The 20,630-nt window shown below is 48.3% G+C and overlaps 7 protein-coding genes across 7 annotated transcripts; 4 read left to right on the plus strand and 3 right to left on the minus strand.

The window, feature by feature from the left end:
- Positions 1 to 4,213: 4,213 nt before the first annotated feature.
- On the plus strand, positions 4,214 to 6,448 carry I206_106793 (uncharacterized protein; the record flags this gene model as incomplete). Its single annotated transcript, XM_019157379.1, has 7 exons — positions 4,214 to 4,375; positions 4,432 to 4,654; positions 4,705 to 4,742; positions 4,821 to 5,184; positions 5,237 to 5,439; positions 5,495 to 5,921; positions 5,979 to 6,448. 7 exons carry the CDS (start codon positions 4,214 to 4,216, stop codon positions 6,446 to 6,448), a joined length of 1,887 nt encoding a protein of 628 aa, XP_019010097.1.
- A 618-nt stretch (positions 6,449 to 7,066) lies between these two features.
- On the plus strand, positions 7,067 to 7,815 carry I206_106794 (uncharacterized protein; the record flags this gene model as incomplete). The annotated part of the gene is made up of 5 exons (XM_019157378.2): positions 7,067 to 7,084; positions 7,144 to 7,221; positions 7,272 to 7,421; positions 7,477 to 7,632; positions 7,693 to 7,815. The coding sequence occupies 5 exons, from the start codon at positions 7,067 to 7,069 to the stop codon at positions 7,813 to 7,815; spliced, it is 525 nt and encodes a 174-aa protein (XP_019010096.2).
- A 211-nt stretch (positions 7,816 to 8,026) lies between these two features.
- On the minus strand, positions 8,027 to 9,676 carry I206_106795 (uncharacterized protein; the record flags this gene model as incomplete). Its single annotated transcript, XM_019157377.1, has 5 exons — positions 8,027 to 8,524; positions 8,598 to 8,860; positions 8,928 to 9,103; positions 9,161 to 9,374; positions 9,430 to 9,676. The coding sequence occupies 5 exons, from the start codon at positions 9,674 to 9,676 to the stop codon at positions 8,027 to 8,029; spliced, it is 1,398 nt and encodes a 465-aa protein (XP_019010095.1).
- Positions 9,677 to 10,299: 623 nt separating this feature from the next.
- On the plus strand, positions 10,300 to 12,940 carry I206_106796 (uncharacterized protein; the record flags this gene model as incomplete). Its single annotated transcript, XM_070203403.1, has 11 exons — positions 10,300 to 10,816; positions 10,878 to 10,998; positions 11,058 to 11,246; positions 11,304 to 11,369; positions 11,421 to 11,635; positions 11,694 to 11,796; positions 11,855 to 12,064; positions 12,129 to 12,283; positions 12,353 to 12,579; positions 12,637 to 12,857; positions 12,922 to 12,940. 11 exons carry the CDS (start codon positions 10,300 to 10,302, stop codon positions 12,938 to 12,940), a joined length of 2,043 nt encoding a protein of 680 aa, XP_070059504.1.
- A 371-nt stretch (positions 12,941 to 13,311) lies between these two features.
- Positions 13,312 to 14,184, minus strand: I206_106797 (uncharacterized protein; the record flags this gene model as incomplete). The annotated part of the gene is made up of 1 exon (XM_019157375.1): positions 13,312 to 14,184. One exon carries the CDS (start codon positions 14,182 to 14,184, stop codon positions 13,312 to 13,314), a length of 873 nt encoding a protein of 290 aa, XP_019010093.1.
- Positions 14,185 to 15,318: 1,134 nt separating this feature from the next.
- I206_106798 (uncharacterized protein) lies at positions 15,319 to 18,114 on the plus strand (the record flags this gene model as incomplete). Its single annotated transcript, XM_019157374.1, has 3 exons — positions 15,319 to 17,163; positions 17,220 to 17,882; positions 17,944 to 18,114. The coding sequence occupies 3 exons, from the start codon at positions 15,319 to 15,321 to the stop codon at positions 18,112 to 18,114; spliced, it is 2,679 nt and encodes an 892-aa protein (XP_019010092.1).
- Positions 18,115 to 18,424: 310 nt separating this feature from the next.
- Positions 18,425 to 19,653, minus strand: I206_106799 (uncharacterized protein; the record flags this gene model as incomplete). The annotated part of the gene is made up of 5 exons (XM_019157373.1): positions 18,425 to 18,843; positions 18,904 to 19,063; positions 19,123 to 19,180; positions 19,246 to 19,305; positions 19,376 to 19,653. The coding sequence occupies 5 exons, from the start codon at positions 19,651 to 19,653 to the stop codon at positions 18,425 to 18,427; spliced, it is 975 nt and encodes a 324-aa protein (XP_019010091.1).
- Between the last annotated feature and the right edge of the window lie 977 nt (positions 19,654 to 20,630).

Consider the following 20,630-nt stretch of genomic DNA (forward strand, 5'->3'; position numbering starts at 1 on the left):
AACCCCTAACCCCCTAACCCCTAACCCCTAACCCCTAACCCCCTAACCCCCCTAACCCTAACCCCTAACCCCTAACCCCCCTAACCCCTAACCCCTAACCCCCTAACCCCTAACCCCCCTTAACCCCCTAACCCCCTAACCCCTAACCCCTAACCCCTAACCCCCTAACCCCCCTAACCCCTAACCCCTAACCCTAACCCCCAACCCCCTAACCCCCCCTAACCCCTAACCCCCTAACCCCTAACCCCTAACCCCCTAACCCTAACCCCTAACCCCTAACCCCTAACCCCCTAACCCCCTAACCCCTAACCCCTAACCCCTAACCCCTAACCCCCTAACCCCTAACCCCTATCTCCCAACCCCCCTAACCCTAACCCCTAACCCCCCAACCCCCCCTAACCCCTAACCCCTAACCCTAACCCCTAACCCCTAACTCCCCCCTAACCCTAACCCCCCTAACCCCCCCCTAACCCCCTAACCCCCTAACCCCTAACCCCTAACCCCTAACCCCTAACCCCTAACCCCTAACCCTAACCCCTAACCCCTAACCCCCCTAACCCCTAACCCCCCTAACCCCTAACCCCTAACCCCTAACCCCTAACCCTCTAACCCCCTAACCCCCTAACCCCCCCTAACCCCTAACCCCCCTAACCCCTAACCCCTAACCCCTAACCCCTAACCCCCCCTAACCCCTAACCCCCCTAACCCCTAACCCCTAACCCCCTAACCCCCTAACCCCCTAACCCCTAACCCCTAACCCCTAACCCCCCTAACCCCTAACCCCTAACCCCCTAACCCCCTAACCCCCCTAACCCCTAACCCCCTAACCCCTAACCCCCCTAACCCCTAACCCCTAACCCCTAACCCCCCTAACCCCTAACCCCTAACCCTAACCCCTAACCCCTAACCCCTAACCCCCTAACCCCCCTAACCCCTAACCCCTAACCCCTAACCCCTAACCCCTAACCCCTAACCCCTAACCCCTAACCCCTAACCCCTAACCCTAACCCCCTAACCCCCTAACCCCTAACCCCCCTAACCCCTAACCCCTAACCCCTAACCCCTAACCCCTAACCCCTAACCCCTAACCCCTAACCCCCCTAACCCCCCTAACCCCTAACCCCCTAACCCCCCCCTAACCCCCCTAACCCCTAACCCCCCTAACCCCTAACCCCTAACCCCTAACCCCCCTAACCCTAACCCCTAACCCCTAACCCCTAACCCCTAACCCCTAACCCCCTAACCCTAACCCCTAACCCCTAACCCCTAACCCTAACCCCTAACCCCCCTAACCCCTAACCCCTAACCCCTAACCCCTAACCCCTAACCCCTAACCCCTAACCCCTAACCCTAACCCCCCTAACCCCTAACCTAACCCTAACCCCCCTAACCCCTAACCCCTAACCCCCCCTAACCCCTAACCCCCTAACCCCCTAACCCCTAACCCCCTAACCCCTAACCCCTAAACCCCTAACCCCTAACCCCCCTAACCCCTAACCCCTAACCCCCTAACCCCCTAACCCCTAACCCCTAACCCCTAACCCCTAACCCTAACCCCTAACCCCCCCTAACCCCTAACCCCTAACCCCTAACCCCCCTAACCCCTAACCCCTAAACCCCTAACCCCCCTAACCCCTAACCCCTAACCCCCTAACCCCTAACCCCTAACCCCTAACCCCCCTAACCCCCCTAACCCCAACCCCTAACCCCTAACCCCCCTAACCCCTAACCCCTAACCCCCTAACCCCTAACCCCTAACCCCTAACCCCCTAACCCCTAACCCTAACCCCTAACCGCTTGCACGAAAAGCGACATAATCGAGTATCCAATATTAATTCGTGCCGCGATGCTCTTTTGCACCAAGGATTACAGAAGATACTACAATCATGATCAATTACCTGACCTTGTAAACCCAGTTCGGAGTATGACACCCCCAGCGAAGTGCAATTACATGATCTCGATGGACTTCCTGTTGTATGTCACGACAGTTGCATAGAGGTACAAAAGAGAGACTACACTATGAAATACTTACAGGAAGAGAGAGAATACAGTAATTTCGAGCGAGCGAGCAGTCACCTGATTTCCACACTTCCGGATTCCATTCGTGCTACAATGGACTATCCCTACGGGTTAAAGATAGCCTTCTAATGGCAAAAAAGCAAAAGAAAGTCGTTGCATACGATCATAACAACTCGTACATGACCAAACTCGTTGGACCGGATGTACTTGGTCAGTATGCGAAGAGGCACTGGTCATGACAGCCTCAGTAGCGTATAACTAGAATGGTACATGACAGTGCGCCCAGGACCAGCTTGAAGAACGACGAGTTCGGTGAATCCGGTAATTTCCACTACGGGTCATCATTTCGCCTTTGCATTTCGGGGCGATATTTGTTTTGATGATGTGAACTCTGGCAGCTTCCTCTACCGATAGCAGCTGTATGTTTGGTGCGGACATCAGGGTTTGTAAGCACTTGTAGACACGTATATGCATGATTTCCGCACTCGGTGGATCATTTGTCTTCATACCTCCAAACTTCGGGTTCGAGAGCGTCCGTGAACTTAGAGATAGTCAAGATGACATATATCGAGAGCGGTTTCACGTACACTCTACCCCGCATGTTCGTATCTATTGTATCAATTCCTATATCGGTATTTAGTCACAGGCCGAGTACAATTGAGTGAAGTACCCACAGGTATAAGCAAATCAATATGTCCGGATCGTAGACTCTGTCAATTGTAATCGAATAATAGGATATCAGTTGATCGTTTGAGACTGTAGAGACATCGAACGATGAGATTGAGGGCGATTGACTCACATGATCCAACCAGTCCAATTCAACATGATTTTTGAATGGGCCATATGCATTATAAGCAAAGTAACCAAAAGACCCGATATTAGATCCGGTATATCCGGATTTAAATCTGGGTATGGTCTAACGAACTCGAGGATACTACTCCTTGACGAACGTGTTGTCAATGATTCTAAATACTAACCCCTTGTAGCGTTCATCTTCACTTCGGAGGTAGGCGTCAAGGATATATGAAGGAGATCATGAATGGGTGCAGGAATGGTGATTTCTGTTTCCGCTGATGGCGAGCCGAGAATTGCTCTGAAGAGAGAACCCTAGCAGCAATGGAGTAACCAGTCAGATCAGGTATACGCGTGGAGGTGAGGATGGGAAGGAGACATCAGACCAAAATATCGAAGAGTCGGGGATGAGGATGACCAATGGCAGAGGTTGACTGAATTTACCATCTTATGGCCCCTATGTGATGCACGTTCGTTGCGTGATTGAGCTTGAGCTCACGTCCGATTCGTGGTTGTTCGGTCGCTGTGGATTTATATATTGCGAGCAGCTCCCATTTTGGCTCTACATATCGAAGAAGAATCCGGAGTCGTTGGCCAGAACTCTGATGGTTCTCGATGATTATGAAAAGACGAATCAAGGTTTCCCACGCTACGCGAGTTCATTGCGTCTTCCGTCCTGTAGTCTATTTCGGTGTAGTCAGACCATCCAAGCTGTTACTGCGGCTGAGCTCGGGCGATGGTGTTTACCCAAGGAGCCGCAATCACCCACTCTCGGTGACGGAAAATCGTCACACAGGAACAGTCGAGTGTAGAGGTGATGAGGTCCTGTTGAATACTTCGGATTGAACTGACTGATTCACGTGATGCGACACGCTTTAGGTATGACATCCGCATGCCTGAAATTGCCATGTAGATCCGCATACGCCTAACGACTCATATCAAACCGGACCTACGCGAATTCGCGTAAAATATGCTGGAACTGGAAGCGAGAGATAGAAGTCATCAAACTGGCCAACCAACATTCTCCTTTGTCAGGTCGTACTACCAGCCGGGAATCTCGGACTAAACCCAAACGACAATTGTCTATACCAAGACATTCCACTTTGGGTAAATACGCTTGCAGATCATGCAGTTTTTATCAGGGTAAACCCTCTATCCCCCTACATCTGCCGTGATATTCATGTTGCTGTACCATGCGGTTAGCTTTTGTCTCCGATCCCTTATCAGACGAAAAATCAAAATTATTTCAGAAAATTCAGAAATTTGTTTTCGCTCCACCAAAATTCAAAGATAAGGAATTCATGCGTTTTACACTATAATAACACGATAATTGTATATTAGAGTCACATCCAAGCTACATTCCCATACCACCGGGACGCTTATAGCGCACAAAATCACAAAAATGGTTTCGTTTTCACCACACAGAATCAACGAGGCTGTAGCCAAAACATTCATCGGAAGATGGTTCAGATTAGAAGGCAGTGGTCATCCTTTAGCTAGACCAGGATCAAAGTTTTTGACTGAGCTCAGAGCTGGTACGGTCACTGCTGCGGCGATGTTATATGTGAGCTACAGATTCCTTATGAAACAGCAATCGACTGACATGTAGCTATATTATAGATCATCAGCGTCAACTCATCCATTTTGTCAGACTCTGGGGGTCCTTGTGTATGTGAAGGTACAGCCGATGATCCCATCTGTGCCGACAACAACGACTATGCCTTGTGTAAAAACGAGCTTAGACGTGATTATGTTACTGCTACCTCCGCCATCTCACTCATCTCGACCTTTTTGATGGGTCTGTTAGCGAATATGCCCTTGGGTTTAGCCCCTGGTCTAGGAGGTGAGTAAAGTTCATTATCCCAAAGCAGCAACGCTAATTGTACCTAAAAGTCAACGCCTACTTCGCTTATAGTCAAGTCGGTTTCAACGTGAGTATCCTCCTTTGCTTCAGTGAGATGTCTCGGTATTTTGTTGAATTTTTCAGCTAATATTCGTTCCGAAATTAGGGTACCGGTCCAATCTCGTACAGCGAAGCTCTTGCTGCAGTCTTCCTTGAAGGTCTCATCTTCTTTGCTCTTACAATCCTCGGTCTTCGTCAATGGGTCGTCCGTCTTATCCCTCGTTCCATCACTACGGCTATTGGATGTGGAATTGGTCTTTTCCTTACCATCATTGGTCTCTCTTCAAGTGGTTTGAACGTGATTAGTGGTGGTATCTCTACACCCTTGCAATTAGGTGGATGTGCTTCAGAATACGCAGATGCTACGACCGGATTCTGTAACAGTCATGTGCTTCAAGATCCTAGAATGTGGCTTGGTATTTTTGTCGGAGGTGTTCTTACCGCTTTCTTACTCCTGTACAGAGTCAAAGGTGAGTAAAGCTTTACACTATACCCTCGCATCGATGCTAAATCTGTCAACAGGTGCCCTTCTCTGGCCTATCCTTCTTGTCGCCATCATCTCCTGGCCTCGTCCCACTTCTGTCACCGCTTTTCCCCACACTGAGCTTGGTGACTCCAACTTTGACTTCTTCAAGAATGTCGTAGCAGCTAGAGGTTTCAAGTTGTTAGGGCCATCAAATGTAGATTGGAAAGCTTATGCAAATGGAAAGGTGTGGGTCGCTTTGGTGAGTGAAAATCGGTACTCCCGGATCCACACCCTAACTGACTCACTACACCCAGATATCCTTCCTTTACGTCGACTTGCTCGATACCACAGGTACCATGGTCGCCATGTCCAAACAAGCCGGATTATACGATGCGCGGGATGGTGACTTTGAAGGCAGTTCCGTTGCTTTCCTTGTCGACTCGGCCTGTATCGCCGCTTCTGGTCTTTTCTTCGGTACCAGTCCTTGCACACCCTTCGTCGAGTCTGCCAGTGGTATCAGTGAAGGAGGAAAGACTGGTCTTACCGCAGTAACCACCGCATTTTGGTTCTTCATTTCAATCTTCTTCGCTCCCATTCTTAGTAACATCCCTGCTTGGGCTACTGGATCTGTCCTCATTGTTGTCGGAGCTATGATGATGGAGAATGCTACGAAAGTCAACTGGGACTACATGGGCGACGCTATTCCCGCTTTCGTCGTTATCGCTGTCATTCCGTTCACTTGTAAGTCCTCCGCCTTCAATCCAAAGACCTGGCTTCCTCGCTAATGCTCCATCATAGACAACGTCGCCTATGGTATCATTGCGGGATTGATCCTCTTCATCCTTCTCCACAATGTCCCAAAAGTCCTCGGCATGATATCACCCCGATTACTCCCACCTGGATGGAGGGATTTGAAAGAACCTTACAACTCTACTGCATTCCTCAAACAACCCAACGGCAAAGGTAGAGTCAGCTTCTTGGCCCTTTTACCACCATGGTTGAGAAAACTAGTTAGTGGGGAGAAACGATTCTGGGAATACACTCATGAGGAGATGGAAAGGATCTTGGAAGGTAGAAAGATCTCTCAAGAATCCGATGACGCTGCTGCCAAGATGCGACAGGAAGAGAGGGATGAGATGAGGAAGAGAATGGGAGAGGAAGTCGTTTCGACGGAAGAACGTAAATCAGAAGATCATTCAGACGATGTCAACGCTTTGGAGCAGGGTATCATGGCTTCTGGTTCGGCCTACGAGACAGAGCGAAAGTAGAATTCCAGCTCACAACACTATCCTTCCTTACTTGCGAACCTAGTATTTAGATTCCACTAGTAGCAGTGGTTATTTAATTTTTATAATCTTGTGCATCCTGTTTTGGCTTTGCAAATACCAGTTGTCACAGTCATAGTCAGGTAAGAATCCAAACGTCCTTTCAGAGAAGCAACAGGAATCGGTGCAGGTCGCTTCGATCAATCTCCAAAATCGCTGCGATCACAGTAACAATATCTTCTGTCCGATTTTTCTGCTTCTCGCTTATCCTTGCAATTAGGTGAAGAGAGATGCTAGTAAAGGGCTATAGCAGCGTGATGACATATCCATGGCTAAAGAATGAATCCCTCTCAAACGCGTTACACGCGAGATATACGTAACCGTTGTTGGAATCGAGTACTTTTGACCTCGATGAAAGGATTTACGACATATTCAACGTCACGATCGAAAGTGACGTCAAATCATGCTAGATTTCATCATTCCATTCAAATCTGATTCTAAGCTAGTTTCCAAGCATAAGGGGTTTGGGCGATATAACGTTCGCGATGACTTCTCTTCTGCTTAACATCTCAAACAAATAAAGAGTATATCATCTTGACCATCACGACCATAATCCACAACATGTCTACCCAGAACTTGGTGAGCGACATCCGACACAAATGTGGTCGACCTTTCTCGCTTACATCATATGCGTTTAGCACACCGGCCCAGCCAAACACTCCGGTCACAAGGAGGCCACAGGGGAACACACTGACGCTGCCAAGCTCAATTCTCAAGTAAGTCGACAGTCACCTCGTTCGAGACGCACCGCTCATACCGTTATTAGGGTGAAGGAGGAGACTACGAAGATCTTTTGAAGAATCGGATCTTAAACAACAGTCAAGTATCCCGTGCCGCTCTCTTCGATGAATCCGACTTCCTAACCGTCGCTTCGTCGACCAAACAGTTTGACGTAGAACCTGAGGATGTGAGAAAGGTCAGCGGTCTCCTGTCATCTCGTTTAGTTCATTTGCTCATCCCCACCCGGTCAGATTCTTGATGGTCTTTTGACATACTCAAGACAAGGTGATCCCACTTTCGCCAGTGGTGACGGACAAGCACCACAAAATATCAAACTAGGAAGTGAGGGCAGTGCATCGGTCAAGACTGGAAATGCGGATTACATCGTAGCCGAGCTGTCAGGCAAAGTGAGTTCAGCGCCTGTTTTGGATTCGGACGTATCTTTCGGCTAAGCAATATCCATACAGCTCATTATCGCTGCCCGAACTGCCAAGCTTGTCTTGCTCGTTGAAGGGATCGATGGCGCCAACCAAAGTTCACTCGAGACGACCGTACAATCCTTCACTGAGGGTTTGCAAAAATTAGCGTAAGTATTCCTAGCACATTGTCCGTTCTCCACGACTACAGGCTGATTGGTGCTCAGTCTTTAATTATGCCATACGTTCCCAATGAACAACCTGAATGAACCACAAGTATAATGATTGAACTGAAGCCAACATGCATCGATTGTAGCATTTATCGCCTAAGTATAATTGGACCTTTGACTGATCTGAGAGGCCTCGTTCACGATCATTTTACGCGCTACACCTTCCATTGACCCTTGCTTTTAGCGGTGAACCATGCTGCAAATCCAAATAACGCTGCTCCTGTCGCTACCATTGATCCACTCCACGCAATCGATGCGCCATATCCATTTGAATCAAGGATGGCTGCTCCAAGCGGATTCCCGGTGAGAGCAGCGATACCCAAAAACAGCATCGTGATGCCCATTCTTGTACCGATCTCGGCTTGGCTTTTTGCCATGGAGAATATCGAGGGAGCGAGGAGGGATACGAATGCACCCGATGCGGCACCGTAAAGGATGGCTACTACTACCAGTCCAGCCGTGCTCCTCGAAGCGCCGAAGAAAGCGAAACACATCGCTGAACTGAGGAGACACATGATAGTGATGAGATTGAGTGCACCGAACTTGTCCGCAACGAGGTTAGGTAGAGTTCTTCCAACAACGGATGCTCCATTCAGGATCGCTACCATGTAGAATGTCAGATTTTCCGAAGCACCGGTGAGCTCGGCAAAATACTAGCCAAGCGAAGGATACGGATGAGCAACTCGGTGATATTCATTTAGAGCTCTGATACATTGATGAACTTACCTGCAAGAATACAATGGGGAAGAATATACCCCAAGCGACGAAGAAGACGCCGATACAAGCTAAAACATAACCAGGTTCTCGGAAGAACGATTTAGCGTTTGGCTTTGGGCCACCTTGCTTGTGACCTCGAACGCCGCCGAACGGTCTAATTAGGGAGACACCAATGACCAGAGCACCAGCAATCAACACTCCAGTATATTGGACACCGCGTTCGAAATTCACCTTGACAATGAGCTTATTGAGCATAATTGGGAAAACGACGCCTAAGGGAAGAGCGCGATCTCAGCTCAAGTCACATCCAATTATGCAGTGAATTTAACATATACTAACCTCCAGCTGATGAGCCAGTGACAACGATGCCCGATGCTAATCCTCTTTTCCTCTTGAAATACTGACTGATAACACCAAGAGCTGGAACAAATACTAGACCCATTCCAATTCCCGCGAGAACACCTTGAGCGAGAAATGTTTGCCAAAACTCGTTGCAGAGCGAGATCATGAAGAAGCTGAGTGTCGTACATCAGCAGGATCACACGACTGAGCAGTGCTGAACCTCTACTCACCTGAGAATATGAATCGCTGCACCACCAATGACGACAGGGTAAAAATACCCTTTGTCAAATAAGGGACCTGAGACACCGCCCATCATGAATTGAAGAAAAAGTTGCAGGGAGCCAATCCAGGCGATGTCAGAACTATCTCGCTCTGGGTACTTTTGCAAGATATAATGCGATTGGAACACTCCGAAGGTGTTGGCAACACCAAAAGTGGCGAAGACTGAAAATGGCGTTGTTCAGTGTTTGACCGGTGTACTATCGAGGACCGAACTCACCTAGAGACCAGGAACCTACCACAGTGGACCAAGCTAGATAGCCGCCTTCTGGAAACCCGGGGTCGGCAGGAGTGTCGTCGGGATGCGAGACTACATCTTCTTTCTCAACATGTGATTCATTGCGAGCATTCAAGCGGGAGGAGATATTGTGAGAGTGGCTCATCGAGAACGAATGTATCGTGATTTGGTAATAGATGTTGGTTTTGAGACGTGCAAGATCGGGTGTATCTTTCCCCTGCTGCTCCATCGTGCTGACATATATACCTGCGCAGTGTACACACCACCATTACTGTGTCCGCGGCTTTCGAGACAAGTGCGAGCATACAAGGAAAATGAATTGTCGGGCACGAGAGAATTCCGCCTACCATGTCTCTTGAAGCCACGGAGTTACCGGTTGAACCGAGGTATTACCGAACCGCGCAAGAGTGGATCTAACACAGGCCAAACAAAATATCCTTGCTACCGCTCTTTTCTGCATACAAGATCAATTATTGTCTTCATCATTACATGCACTGGTTGTATACTGAATGATCTGTTCACCTCACATTATTGACTAACGCTCCGACAGCCGGCATCTACAGCATGAGCGACGATGAGCACGACCATTCACTTAAACCCACCAAACGTAAAAGGGTGACGGTGAGTAGTCCTAAACCGTATTGTTTATCTATCATCGCATGATCGTCCTTCAGTGTTAACCAACCTGATGTCCAGGTCTCATGCCTAGCTTGGTAAGTCAACGATCTCTTGACACCGCACCGGAAAAACTAAAACCAATAACCCCCCAGCAATCGACGCAAAGTCAAGTGTGACAGAACGCTGCCGTGCAATAACTGTCGTGCGCGTAACGAGGGGAGTTCTTGTCAGTATATGGAAGGTCATACTCCAGCCCCAGCCTCAGCATCTCAAGGATCCCCTGCAACATCGTCTGAGGTAGAAGCATTGAAAGATCGGTTGGAGCTGCTGGAGAAACATATTGTACGCCTTGTAGATATAGTCGACACTGCTCAAACTCCCAACGGCTCCGCTCATAAGAGCTCCCCTCATTCACATTCAATATACCCTACTCCCTTGTCGCATCAAGCTGTCACCACCCCTGCATCTGCTCCATCCAAATCTACCGCCATCGACAAAACATTTCTCGCCCTTGACGATCTATCAAGAGGTTATACTGAATCACCTGGTAACGATTTGACCAATCATTCGTCAATCCGGTCTGACATACCCCGCCCTGTCGATATATGGCCAAGCGTGTTTAAGATCAATGAATCGACTTTGTCTGATACCAAAACAAGTCAGCTCATATACGAGATTGTGTCGGTAGTACCCGAAGATCAAGTGGTGTCGGTATTAGTGGATCATCATTTGACTAATGATGGGATCTTCTGTGAGTATTATTACATTTGAAAAGACCGCAACACGTATGAAGCTGACTATAACCGTCGAAGGGCATTTCGTTCAAGAGAATGTCTTCAAAGCGGAACTGTCACAATTCACTCAAGCACGTCATGCGCCAAGCCTAATCCTCGTTGATCCAGCATGGCTGGCGTTATTGATTGCGATTCTTCGGTAAATGCTCTTCTTCAACGTTGAACTCGCTCACAAGCTGATCGAAAAAGGATGACTAGCGTTTCAATCCAATCTCTCCTTTCAGACAACGATCTCGCAGCGACACTGCTCGTCGGTAATAAAGCTATGCTAAAATTGATGGATAGATCTCTTGCCGACGCATTTGAGACTGCAATGTATGCTTCTAAAGTGCTGCATGAACCTCAAGTCAGGATATTGCAGGCTTTGTTGCTGCTCATGGGTCCGCAGTGAGTACAGTTCTCACTCATGAGCCTCTCTTAGCTGACATATTTCTCGGTTCGTAGGCAGCTAGGTCGATTCTTGGATACAAACACGGAAAAGGGAACGCTATGGCACGATGTCGCTGTCAGGTGAGCTCGAACATTTGACATTGCCGAGACAATCCTGAGCATTGTATCAAGCCTATGTATACATCTTCGACTTACCGGAGTCGACGACACTGTCACAGACGACGACCTTCCGCGAGATCCCGCTTTTCCCGCTCAGTCACCATTATACACACGAGAGTGGTCATCCCGGTATGTTCACAGCCTGTTGTTCCTGGATGAAGTCTTAGAAGCTTTAGAGACGGATAGACGCGGTAGTAGCAAAGCTCGCTCAGTCAGACTGACAGCTGGTGGGTTCCTAATCCTTTTCTGCCAAAGTGACGTGAGGTGGAACTAACGATCATGTAGACCATGTCACGTCTCCGGCCCCTCGTAATTTTCGCGATGAGGATTTGTGGTGTGAGGGTATCGATGTCAAACGGAAGGTGGAACCACAACCCTCTTTCGTGCTGTAGGTCTCCTTTCCAACTGAGGCTCTCGAAACCAGATGCTGATCAGCTTGCAATCAGGACTGAGGTCTCTTGGCAAAACCACGCCTTTCGCACAGCATACTACTGGAAGATCATCTCTGGGCTCATTCGGGATCCCTCTATGATGACACTAGATATTGTCAGATCGATAGACTCCGAGTTGCGTCAAGGAGACAACGAGTTATTGAGTTTGAGGAATAGCCATCAATTAACCCGTGTCCAGGATATACTGTTAGAATCATTCCACGGGTGAGTCCATATCGTCCCACCTGATTTGATTTCTACCAGGCTAAATGTCCCCATCGGAATATAGCTCATATCAACAACGTTGTCTCCGTCTACACCGACAATACTTCCTTCGAAGCTATTCCGACCGGACCTACGATTTCTCTCAATCAGCTGCATTATCCGCTGCTCGTTCTATCGTCCAAGGACATAAAAATGTTGTGCAAAAATACGACACGTTCAGTGAGTCATGTCACTGTCGACTCGACGAAAATACAAGATACTAGCTGAGCAAACGCTTACATATCGCAGATCCGCGTTTCCTGGCACTCGTGTTCTTTTCTCACCATGTGTCTGCGACGGTACTCCTTTTCATACACGGCTGTCTCAAGCCTTCTGCTCGATCAGATATTCAAAGCGAATTACAATCGTCTTTGACACTCTTCATCAATGCTATCCCACCGAACAGCGTTGAGGATCGGCAAACTTGGACATTGAGTGTGGGTCGAGGGAAGTTGTTCATCGAAGCTATGCTGACGGTGAGTTTGTATGGTTCACACGCCCGCCGCTATACTACTGATTCTCGACGAAAACAGGCACTGTCAAATGATCCACCAGCCGACTTGTCCGGTGTAGAGAACTATCTGCTACATCTGAATCAAAGGGGTAGTGAATCTCCTTCTGCGGACCAGGATTCCTCGACTGCTCTACCCGATGAAACTTTCACGCTACCCTCTTTGCTCGGAATGTTCGACGACTCGGGGGATGGCTATATCCCAAATGGCGGTATGTCAGCACAGTACCCCGCTCAATTGGAGTAAGTGAATTAGTCGCTGTTCCGTTCTCTTTCCTGTAGCTGATCAGGCCTCCAGTTGGGATAGCATGTTCATGGGATTCTGAGTCACCGGGCTTCGGATGCTACATAGGAGATGTGCATGGGCTTCCGTCATGCAGACGCAGCATACTATTATATCTCCTGCTAAAATGCATTTAGTACATCTACCTTTCCACGATTTGTTCTTTTTCACGTGCTATCCACCGTACGTCTGAGTGCTGCGACTGAGAGTTCGGAGCACGTGGAGAATGCCTTGAAAGGAGTCGGCGATGAAGCGGAAAAAGCACTATGTAGTAGGCGTAGGTGAACGGATGACTGTCGCTGAGATCGCCTGTTGCGCATATGCACGACTTGAATGAGTCGGATTTCCAATCTGTCCATGCGAGACGCTATTGTAAAACAAGGACTCACCTCGCCAACGCACCCGCGGGATAAATTACCGCTGTGATTTCAGCTCCAGAGTTAACCTGCTCCAAGCTTCCTCAACTTCCTTAGGTATATCTACATGAGCTATATATCCCGCTCCCTTGGGTCCGTACCCGTTCTCGTCGTCACGTAACCTAGGTATTTCACCCAACACGAGACCAATGAATCTACCTGAATCCCACAATTCAAAATCTTCTGCCTTGTCTATGCTTGGACATTGAATGTCCCAAGAGAGCAAACCAGCATTGGAAAGTTTTAATTTAGGGTGGAATGACCATGGTACAAGTTCTAGTCCGTCCGTCCGTATGGCATCTTGAAAGACCTTTTCGAATGTAGCTAGTGTACGTCGGTGCATGGTGGGATCTTGGACGATGAAGAGCCGTTTTGGCCGAATCTTATGTATATCTAACTCCCTTTTGGTTTCTATAGCATTTGCACCGCAATTCGTACTCCTGTCATCTATGAGCAACTTCACCGATCCATCATCCAGACTTCCCCTCAACGATGGCCAGAACTCGATCAGAAGCAGTTTGAAAACCTGAGCTTCAGGTAACCCCTGTATATCGGCAGAGATAGAGGAATAAGTTTTATGACGAGATACGGCATCATGCAGAAGCGAGGTCGAATGACCTATACCGCCAGAAAGAACTAAGGTCACAGGATGTTGACATTGCGTGATATGATCGAAGGTCGCTTTCAGAGTGGGCAGTATTGCGCTACCGACGAGAACGTACACAGTGTTGGCCGGATCTTCGAAGTCGAACAGCTGGGACGGCGAAGAGAGGAAGGATGAGATTGTGTTGACATCCGCTATATGTTGTGTTGTTAAGAGTGGGTTGATTTGCGTGGGACGTGGGAAGAACGCTGTCTGTGAAGCTGGCATATTGCGAGAATAGGTGGATATCTGATTCTGATGTATCTAAGACTAGTCGAGAACGATACGCAAAAACCATTCAGTCTAATTAGCAGCGAATGTTTGGTGACCTCCACCTTCGGCGCCTTGTAAGGGCTGTCGTTTGAATGAGTCAATTCGCATTCACACAAACTCTGCAATTTTACTAGATATGCAGCTGAGCGGGTCTGAACAAGGGCATATCGACGAGCCATATTATGATACTCGAATGATAAGTCAGTGGTTGTGTTCTGTCTCACGCTTGTCGTCAAATCGAATGATGATCCCGTCACGCGTAGATTGCGTAGCTACATGGTCACTCTACCGACTTTTGACCAAAATGAAACCCCCCTAGTCGAATACTTTTCTCCCAGGTTAGATCCCGATTCACAATCATCGTAACGCTCTGACAATGAATGGGCGCATGGCATGGACCTTTCACCCGCCATGTCGGACCCGGCACTCATCCAAGATAGTCCGAACTAGGTATGATTAAGCGGTTCTCATGCTTCAAAAGCGGAAATTGGGTAATTGGTGACGGAATACCGTCGATACATCTTTGGAAACTTTTTCCGCTTACGCTGCTTAACGAGAAAAGACCCTTATAAAAGCGTATATGACGCTTCAGGTAAGTTGCATGTTGTTTCTGAACCAGGTGAAACCATGTCAAGTGGCTAACGCCTCATGACGACCGAAAATACCCGGATGGTTCTCTCTGGAAAGAAATTTCTGCTTGGGACGGAAAGTCTCTCAGGCACTTCCGGGATCGGCGGATGTGCATCTGCTTGGTACCCTTTCTGCCCTCAACGCCAAGGCTCCGCCTACGCCAACAATGCTTTTCGGATTCAACCTCAGGAACCTTAATGTTTCGGGTCCAATGTCACTGAGACAAGTGAGTAAGCATTCGTCACCATGCATACCTTAATTTTTTGTCCAGTATGTATATATTAAGGGCGAGCATAATGATCGTCCTGCCTACTTTTCTTCACCCACCACAAATTTTCACATCAAAAAAGGCATCACCAAACCTCATCCATACCTATAATCTATAACCTCGTCCCGTATTCTTCATTCCGACGACCTATACACATCTATAACTACCGCAATATTCTTCAACCCCGCGTCATGCTCTCTACCTACGCCTTGCTACCTCTCGTAGCATTCTTCTCCCTTACTGAAGCTGGTCCCGTCAACCGAAGAACTCCCGCCTCTACCGCTGCTACTTCGACAACGACTACGCGAGCAACTGGCGACCTTCAAACCTACAACTCGGGTATTGGATCCATTTTCGCTCCCGCTGTCACCAAGTCCGGTAACTACTGGTACTCCTCGGGCCAACAATACAACTTCCTCACGGAAGCTCTATCGGGATCATGTTACTACCAGATGAACCAGTGCCAGCTCAAGGCAAACCAACAAGGTAATACACCTTTTGCCGTCAGCGATTGCAATGGCTGGCAGATTCAAGCTTGTTTGAACAGTGGATCAGGTAGCGGAAGTTCTTCAAGTTCCGCTGCCTCGCCCAGCACTTCTTCATCCGCTTCCTCATCGGCTTCTTCTTCGAAGGGTTCTAGCTCAGCTTCAAGCTCTTCCAGCTCGTCAGCCAGTTCTGCTGCCGCATCTTCCTCGGCTGCGTCTTCATCAGCTTCCTCTTCCAAAGCTTCAAGCGCTTCAGGCGCTTCCAGCTCTTCAGCTAGTTCTGCCTCAGCTTCTTCCTCAGCTTCATCTGCCAAAGCCTCAAGTTCTTCCAGCTCGTCAGCTAGTTCCGCTTCGGCTTCCCCCACAACTGCTCCCTCCACTACTATAGCCGACAACTTCCAAACCTTTAACGGTGCAGCTGGTGGTGTCGTTGCTCCTGCAGTCACAAGAACTGCCTTCAACACTTGGGTACAAAGCGGTAATAGCTATAGCGACATGTACACTGCCTTGCAACAATCATGTTACGCACAAGCTAGTTCCTGTTCATCAAGCTCTGCTTCTTTCGACCACAGTGTTTGCTGGAACACTCAAGTCAGTGCTTGTTTAAGCAATGCTTCAACCTACTCTAGTTCTTACTCCACTTCGGTTGCCTCTGCCAACTTTGCAGCTGCTACTATGGCTCGAACTGTTTCAGGCGATCTTCAAACTTTCACAGGCGCTCTTGCCAACATCCCGGCTCCTGCTGTCACTGGTACCCAGTACCACTGGGTCGAAGCTGGTCGATCTGGTGAATTTTACAACTTGATCGATGCTCTTCGACAATCATGCTACGATCAACAAGACAAAGCTGGCGCTGCTGGTTCTGCTGTCAATTGGGCCTTCGAATTGTCCACCAACAACATCTACAATGTCCAGATCAACAATTGCCTCACCAACGCTAACAACGTCGCCGCCAATTGGTCACCAAACAGCTCCTCCGCTAGTCCTGCGGCCTCTGTGTCTTCTTCTGCCTCGGCCACGTCCTCCGCTTCGGCATCGAAATCAGCCTCGACTTCATCTTCAGCTTCTTCCGTTGCTTCCGCTTCGGCTGCGGCTACCTCAGCTCCGGTATCTTCGACCATCGATGCTGTTGCTCAATCTGCCATTGCATACTCTTCCTCCGTCTCAGCCTCTGCTTATGCTGCTTCGCTCGCTTCGCTCGCTTCTGTAGCTTCAGCTGCCTCGGTTGCTTCCCATGAATCCTTGGCTTCTTTGGCTTCCGTTGCGTCAGTTGCTTCAGTCGCGTCCGTTGCTTCAGTAGCTTCTGTAGCCTCCGTAGCCTCTGTTGCTTCAGTAGCATCCGCTGCAGCTTCCTCTTCCGCCGCCGCAGCCGCTGCCTCCGCTGCTGCTCTTCTTCCTCCTTCTGGATGGTCAGTTGCCTCCACTGCCTGTATCGCCGAAGGATCCAGAGGAAGAGCCTTGAATGGCGCTTCCCTCGCTTCTTCAGACATGACATACCAAAAGTGTGCTACCTTCTGTGAAGGCAAAGGTTACAATATTTTCGGTATTGAGGTGAGTACCAGAAAATCATGAATGTAAGCATGGAAGCTGACCTCGGTTCATACTAGTACTCCCAAGAGTGTTACTGTGGAGCTAATCTTTCCAATGGTGCTTCTTTGAGTCTGCCATCGAACAACTGTAACATGCCATGTGGTGGAGCAAATGGCGCTATTTGTGGTGGATCCAATGCTCTTACCCTGTTCGTCAAATCATCTGCGCTTTCTGCAGGTACATGGTCATCCGACTTGACTACGGTCAATGTGGCTTTACCAATCGGATGGGTGGCCGCCTCTAGCACTTGTATACAGGAAGCTTCTTCCGGTCGAGCTTTAGCTGGAGCCAGTTACTACGACGATAACATGACTATCGGTAAATGTTTGGCTTTCTGCAAAGCACAAGGAATGCAATGGGGAGGAATTGAATATTCTAGAGAATGTTACTGTGGGAATGATTTAGTCAATGGCGCTTCTCTCGACAAAACCGGTTCTTGCGATATGTCTTGTCCTGGTCAACTTGGAACTATTTGTGGTGGACCAAATTTGCTTTCCCTCTACAAAGATACCTCCCTCCTCTACTCGCTCACCAAAGTCGGAGATTACTCTAAGCAAGGTTGTATTCAAGAAGTAGCTGGTCGAGCCTTGACTGGTGCGTCTCTCGTTGCCACAGATATGACCCTAGAAAAGTGTACCTCTTTCTGCTCTACAAAGGGATTCGCCTTTGCTGGTCTTGAAGTGAGTCGTTTCCCACTAAACTACACCCACGAATCCGAATAATCTGACGTTGACAATCTAGTACGCTTCCGAATGCTACTGTGGCAACTCCCTTGTCAATGGTGCTACTCTCGGTGCTTTCTCCACTCAATGCAACATGCCTTGCGCTGGTAACTCAGCTCAAAATTGTGGAGGGCCTAACGGAATTAGTCTCTGGTCGACTTTGTCCGGAAATGCCTTGGTTGGTGCTTGATAGCTTTCGAAATCATGTAGCTGGGACGAATCGTACATCTACCTGTGTGACACACAAAAGTATAGCTGGGATGCATATGACGAAAGTGAACGAACCAGTAGCGCTTTACGCCTACAAAAGCTCTTTATATGATTTGCATCTGACCCGCCGACCATGGCTGGCAGTTTTGCTTGTGTATCGCAAGTTATATTATAAGTATTGTTATATTGATCGAATTCAAGATCGTCATTGTAATTATCAACTTCTTTTTCCAATGTTCCTCCACCTAGTCTGCGTTGTACACACGCACCAACAGCCACCTCTAGGCGATCTATAATATACACATGGCTCCGATAGCTACACCAACTATAGCTGAGAGAGGAGCGAGGGCAATCTTGTTGAAACCAGCAGATGATGCTTTGCCAGCTGCAGATGCGATAGCAGATGTAGCGGCACCAGCAGCAGACCCAGCAGCGGAAGTAGCAGCTCCACCAGCAGAGGTAGCATCGCCGGCTACAGAGGCGGCACCAGAGGTAGCTTGTCCTCCAGCAGAAGTAGCAGCACCAGCAACCGACCCGGCACCCGAAGTCGCAGCGCCTGCGACCGATCCAGCACCTGAAGTAGCGGTAGCAGCTGCACCACTTGCGCCTGAAGCAGCGGCTGAGACTCCCGAGGCTGCACCCGAGGTGGCAGCAGAAGCGGCTGAGGCGCCAGATGCGGCTACAGCAGAAGTTCCGGAGGCAGCGGCACCTGTCATGATAGCAAATGAGTGGGTATACACCAAGGCTTAGAACACCAGAAATCACTCACTAGCTCCGCTTGCAGCGGAAGAAGCTGCTCCTCCAGCTACACCGCCAGCTACACCGGTAGCTGATGAAGTCCCGTTACTAGACGATGAGGCTGAAGCAGAGGTTTCGTCGAAGAGGAAAGTGGGTGTCCAAGCCTCAGAGGCAATGCCAGGTCCACAGTTCTACAAGAACGATGTCAGCTTGATGTTTTAATGGAGGAAGCGGACCACTGCAGGCTTACCTGAGTTTGGGCGTTTGAGCCAGATGCAGAGAGACATTGTGTACCACCGGTGATAGCACTACCAGTTGAGTCAGTATGTTGCTAATGAAAGCAATTTTGTAGCATAACAATGAGGGTACTCACATTCTGTTGTCTGCTGTCAAGTACCAGATTTGTGAAGGGTTTTGTTTACAGGTAGAGATACTGAGACGTGAACATTAGGTTATTAGCTTCAATAGTATTGAAAGTGTAGGATTAGAAGAATTGTGCTCACACAACCTGTCTTCCTGCTGCTGGGTCAGTTTGAGCATCTAGACAGTAGCTTGTACCGAATAGTTGTACACCATTTGCGTTGTTTCCAGAAGAGATGACCCATTGTTGACCTGTAGAAGTCTGTTGACTGTTCGCACTGTTACATGATCCAAGGATTACATTCGAGTTTTCAGCAGGTGTACCGGATACTTGGAGACATTGTCCACCAGAACCAATTGATTGAACAGCAGCGAAAGCTGTTTGAGCTAGAGTAGCTGATATGAGGAGAGTTTTGAACATTTTGGAGGTCAGTTGTTAGTGTTTCTGGTTGTTGAAGGGAGTTATGATATTAACGGAGCAGTTGCATTCTGCAAGAACCTCTACTCCTTGTCTATATATAACTTCAACGAAAAGTCGAATTTTGAAGCGATCATCATCATATCAGTGGATCATGGCCAGACTCGGCAAATTCAACGTCATTTTCCATCAAATCTTTTGTTGGAATAGGGGCTTTAAACAGGGTACTTTCCCGTTCAATATCAGTCCGGATGTGACGTCAATCAGTTTCGCAAAACCGGGTAACTCAGTCTATTGTGAACTTACCAGAAGAGGGGATATCAGCTCGCACCGATCATCATCTCGGTCGTCATTGAACAAAGCAACATGCAGGTTACCTGAAACGATAAAAAGGAAAACGAGGAACTCCTTGAATTGTTGCTCGGTTGAGGACTGAATCAAAGGGGCGTGCTGGCATAATGACGTATTATTCTGAAGATCTACCTTTTCCATAACTAGCTAGAAAATAACTTGCGGATTCTCGTAAAATATCAAGACGATTTACCCTGGGGTGTATGGAATATGGGAATCATAGATTTCGATCGCCTATGTGTCGTGCTTCATCGTATGTGCGTGACACATCGTCAAAAGTACTCGCAACGGGTTGAATGACGGAAGGAAACTGTATTTCTCAAAGTGATGCAAGGTTTTCACACACACGACTAAACAGGAATACACAAGAATGTTTGTTCTACACGGAGGACAACATAGTATCACTCTCTATGCCCTGTTCACACACGCTAATATACGTATGTATAAGCTTACGCTCTTAGTATAACACAATGGAACGATGGAGTAAGATAGCCTTGAATGAATTGGGCTTGTGGCCGGAGACATAGAGTGATAGGTTCAAACATAGCTAGTAGAAGGATGATGCTAGCAGCCGAGAAGCCATACTATACCGCAAGATTCCATCATCTTTCGACCCTCTTTAGAAAAGA

The sequence above is a fragment of the Kwoniella pini genome, chromosome 10 (assembly GCF_000512605.2).
Source record: "Kwoniella pini CBS 10737 chromosome 10, complete sequence".
NCBI classification, from domain to species: Eukaryota; Fungi; Basidiomycota; class Tremellomycetes; order Tremellales; family Cryptococcaceae; genus Kwoniella; species Kwoniella pini.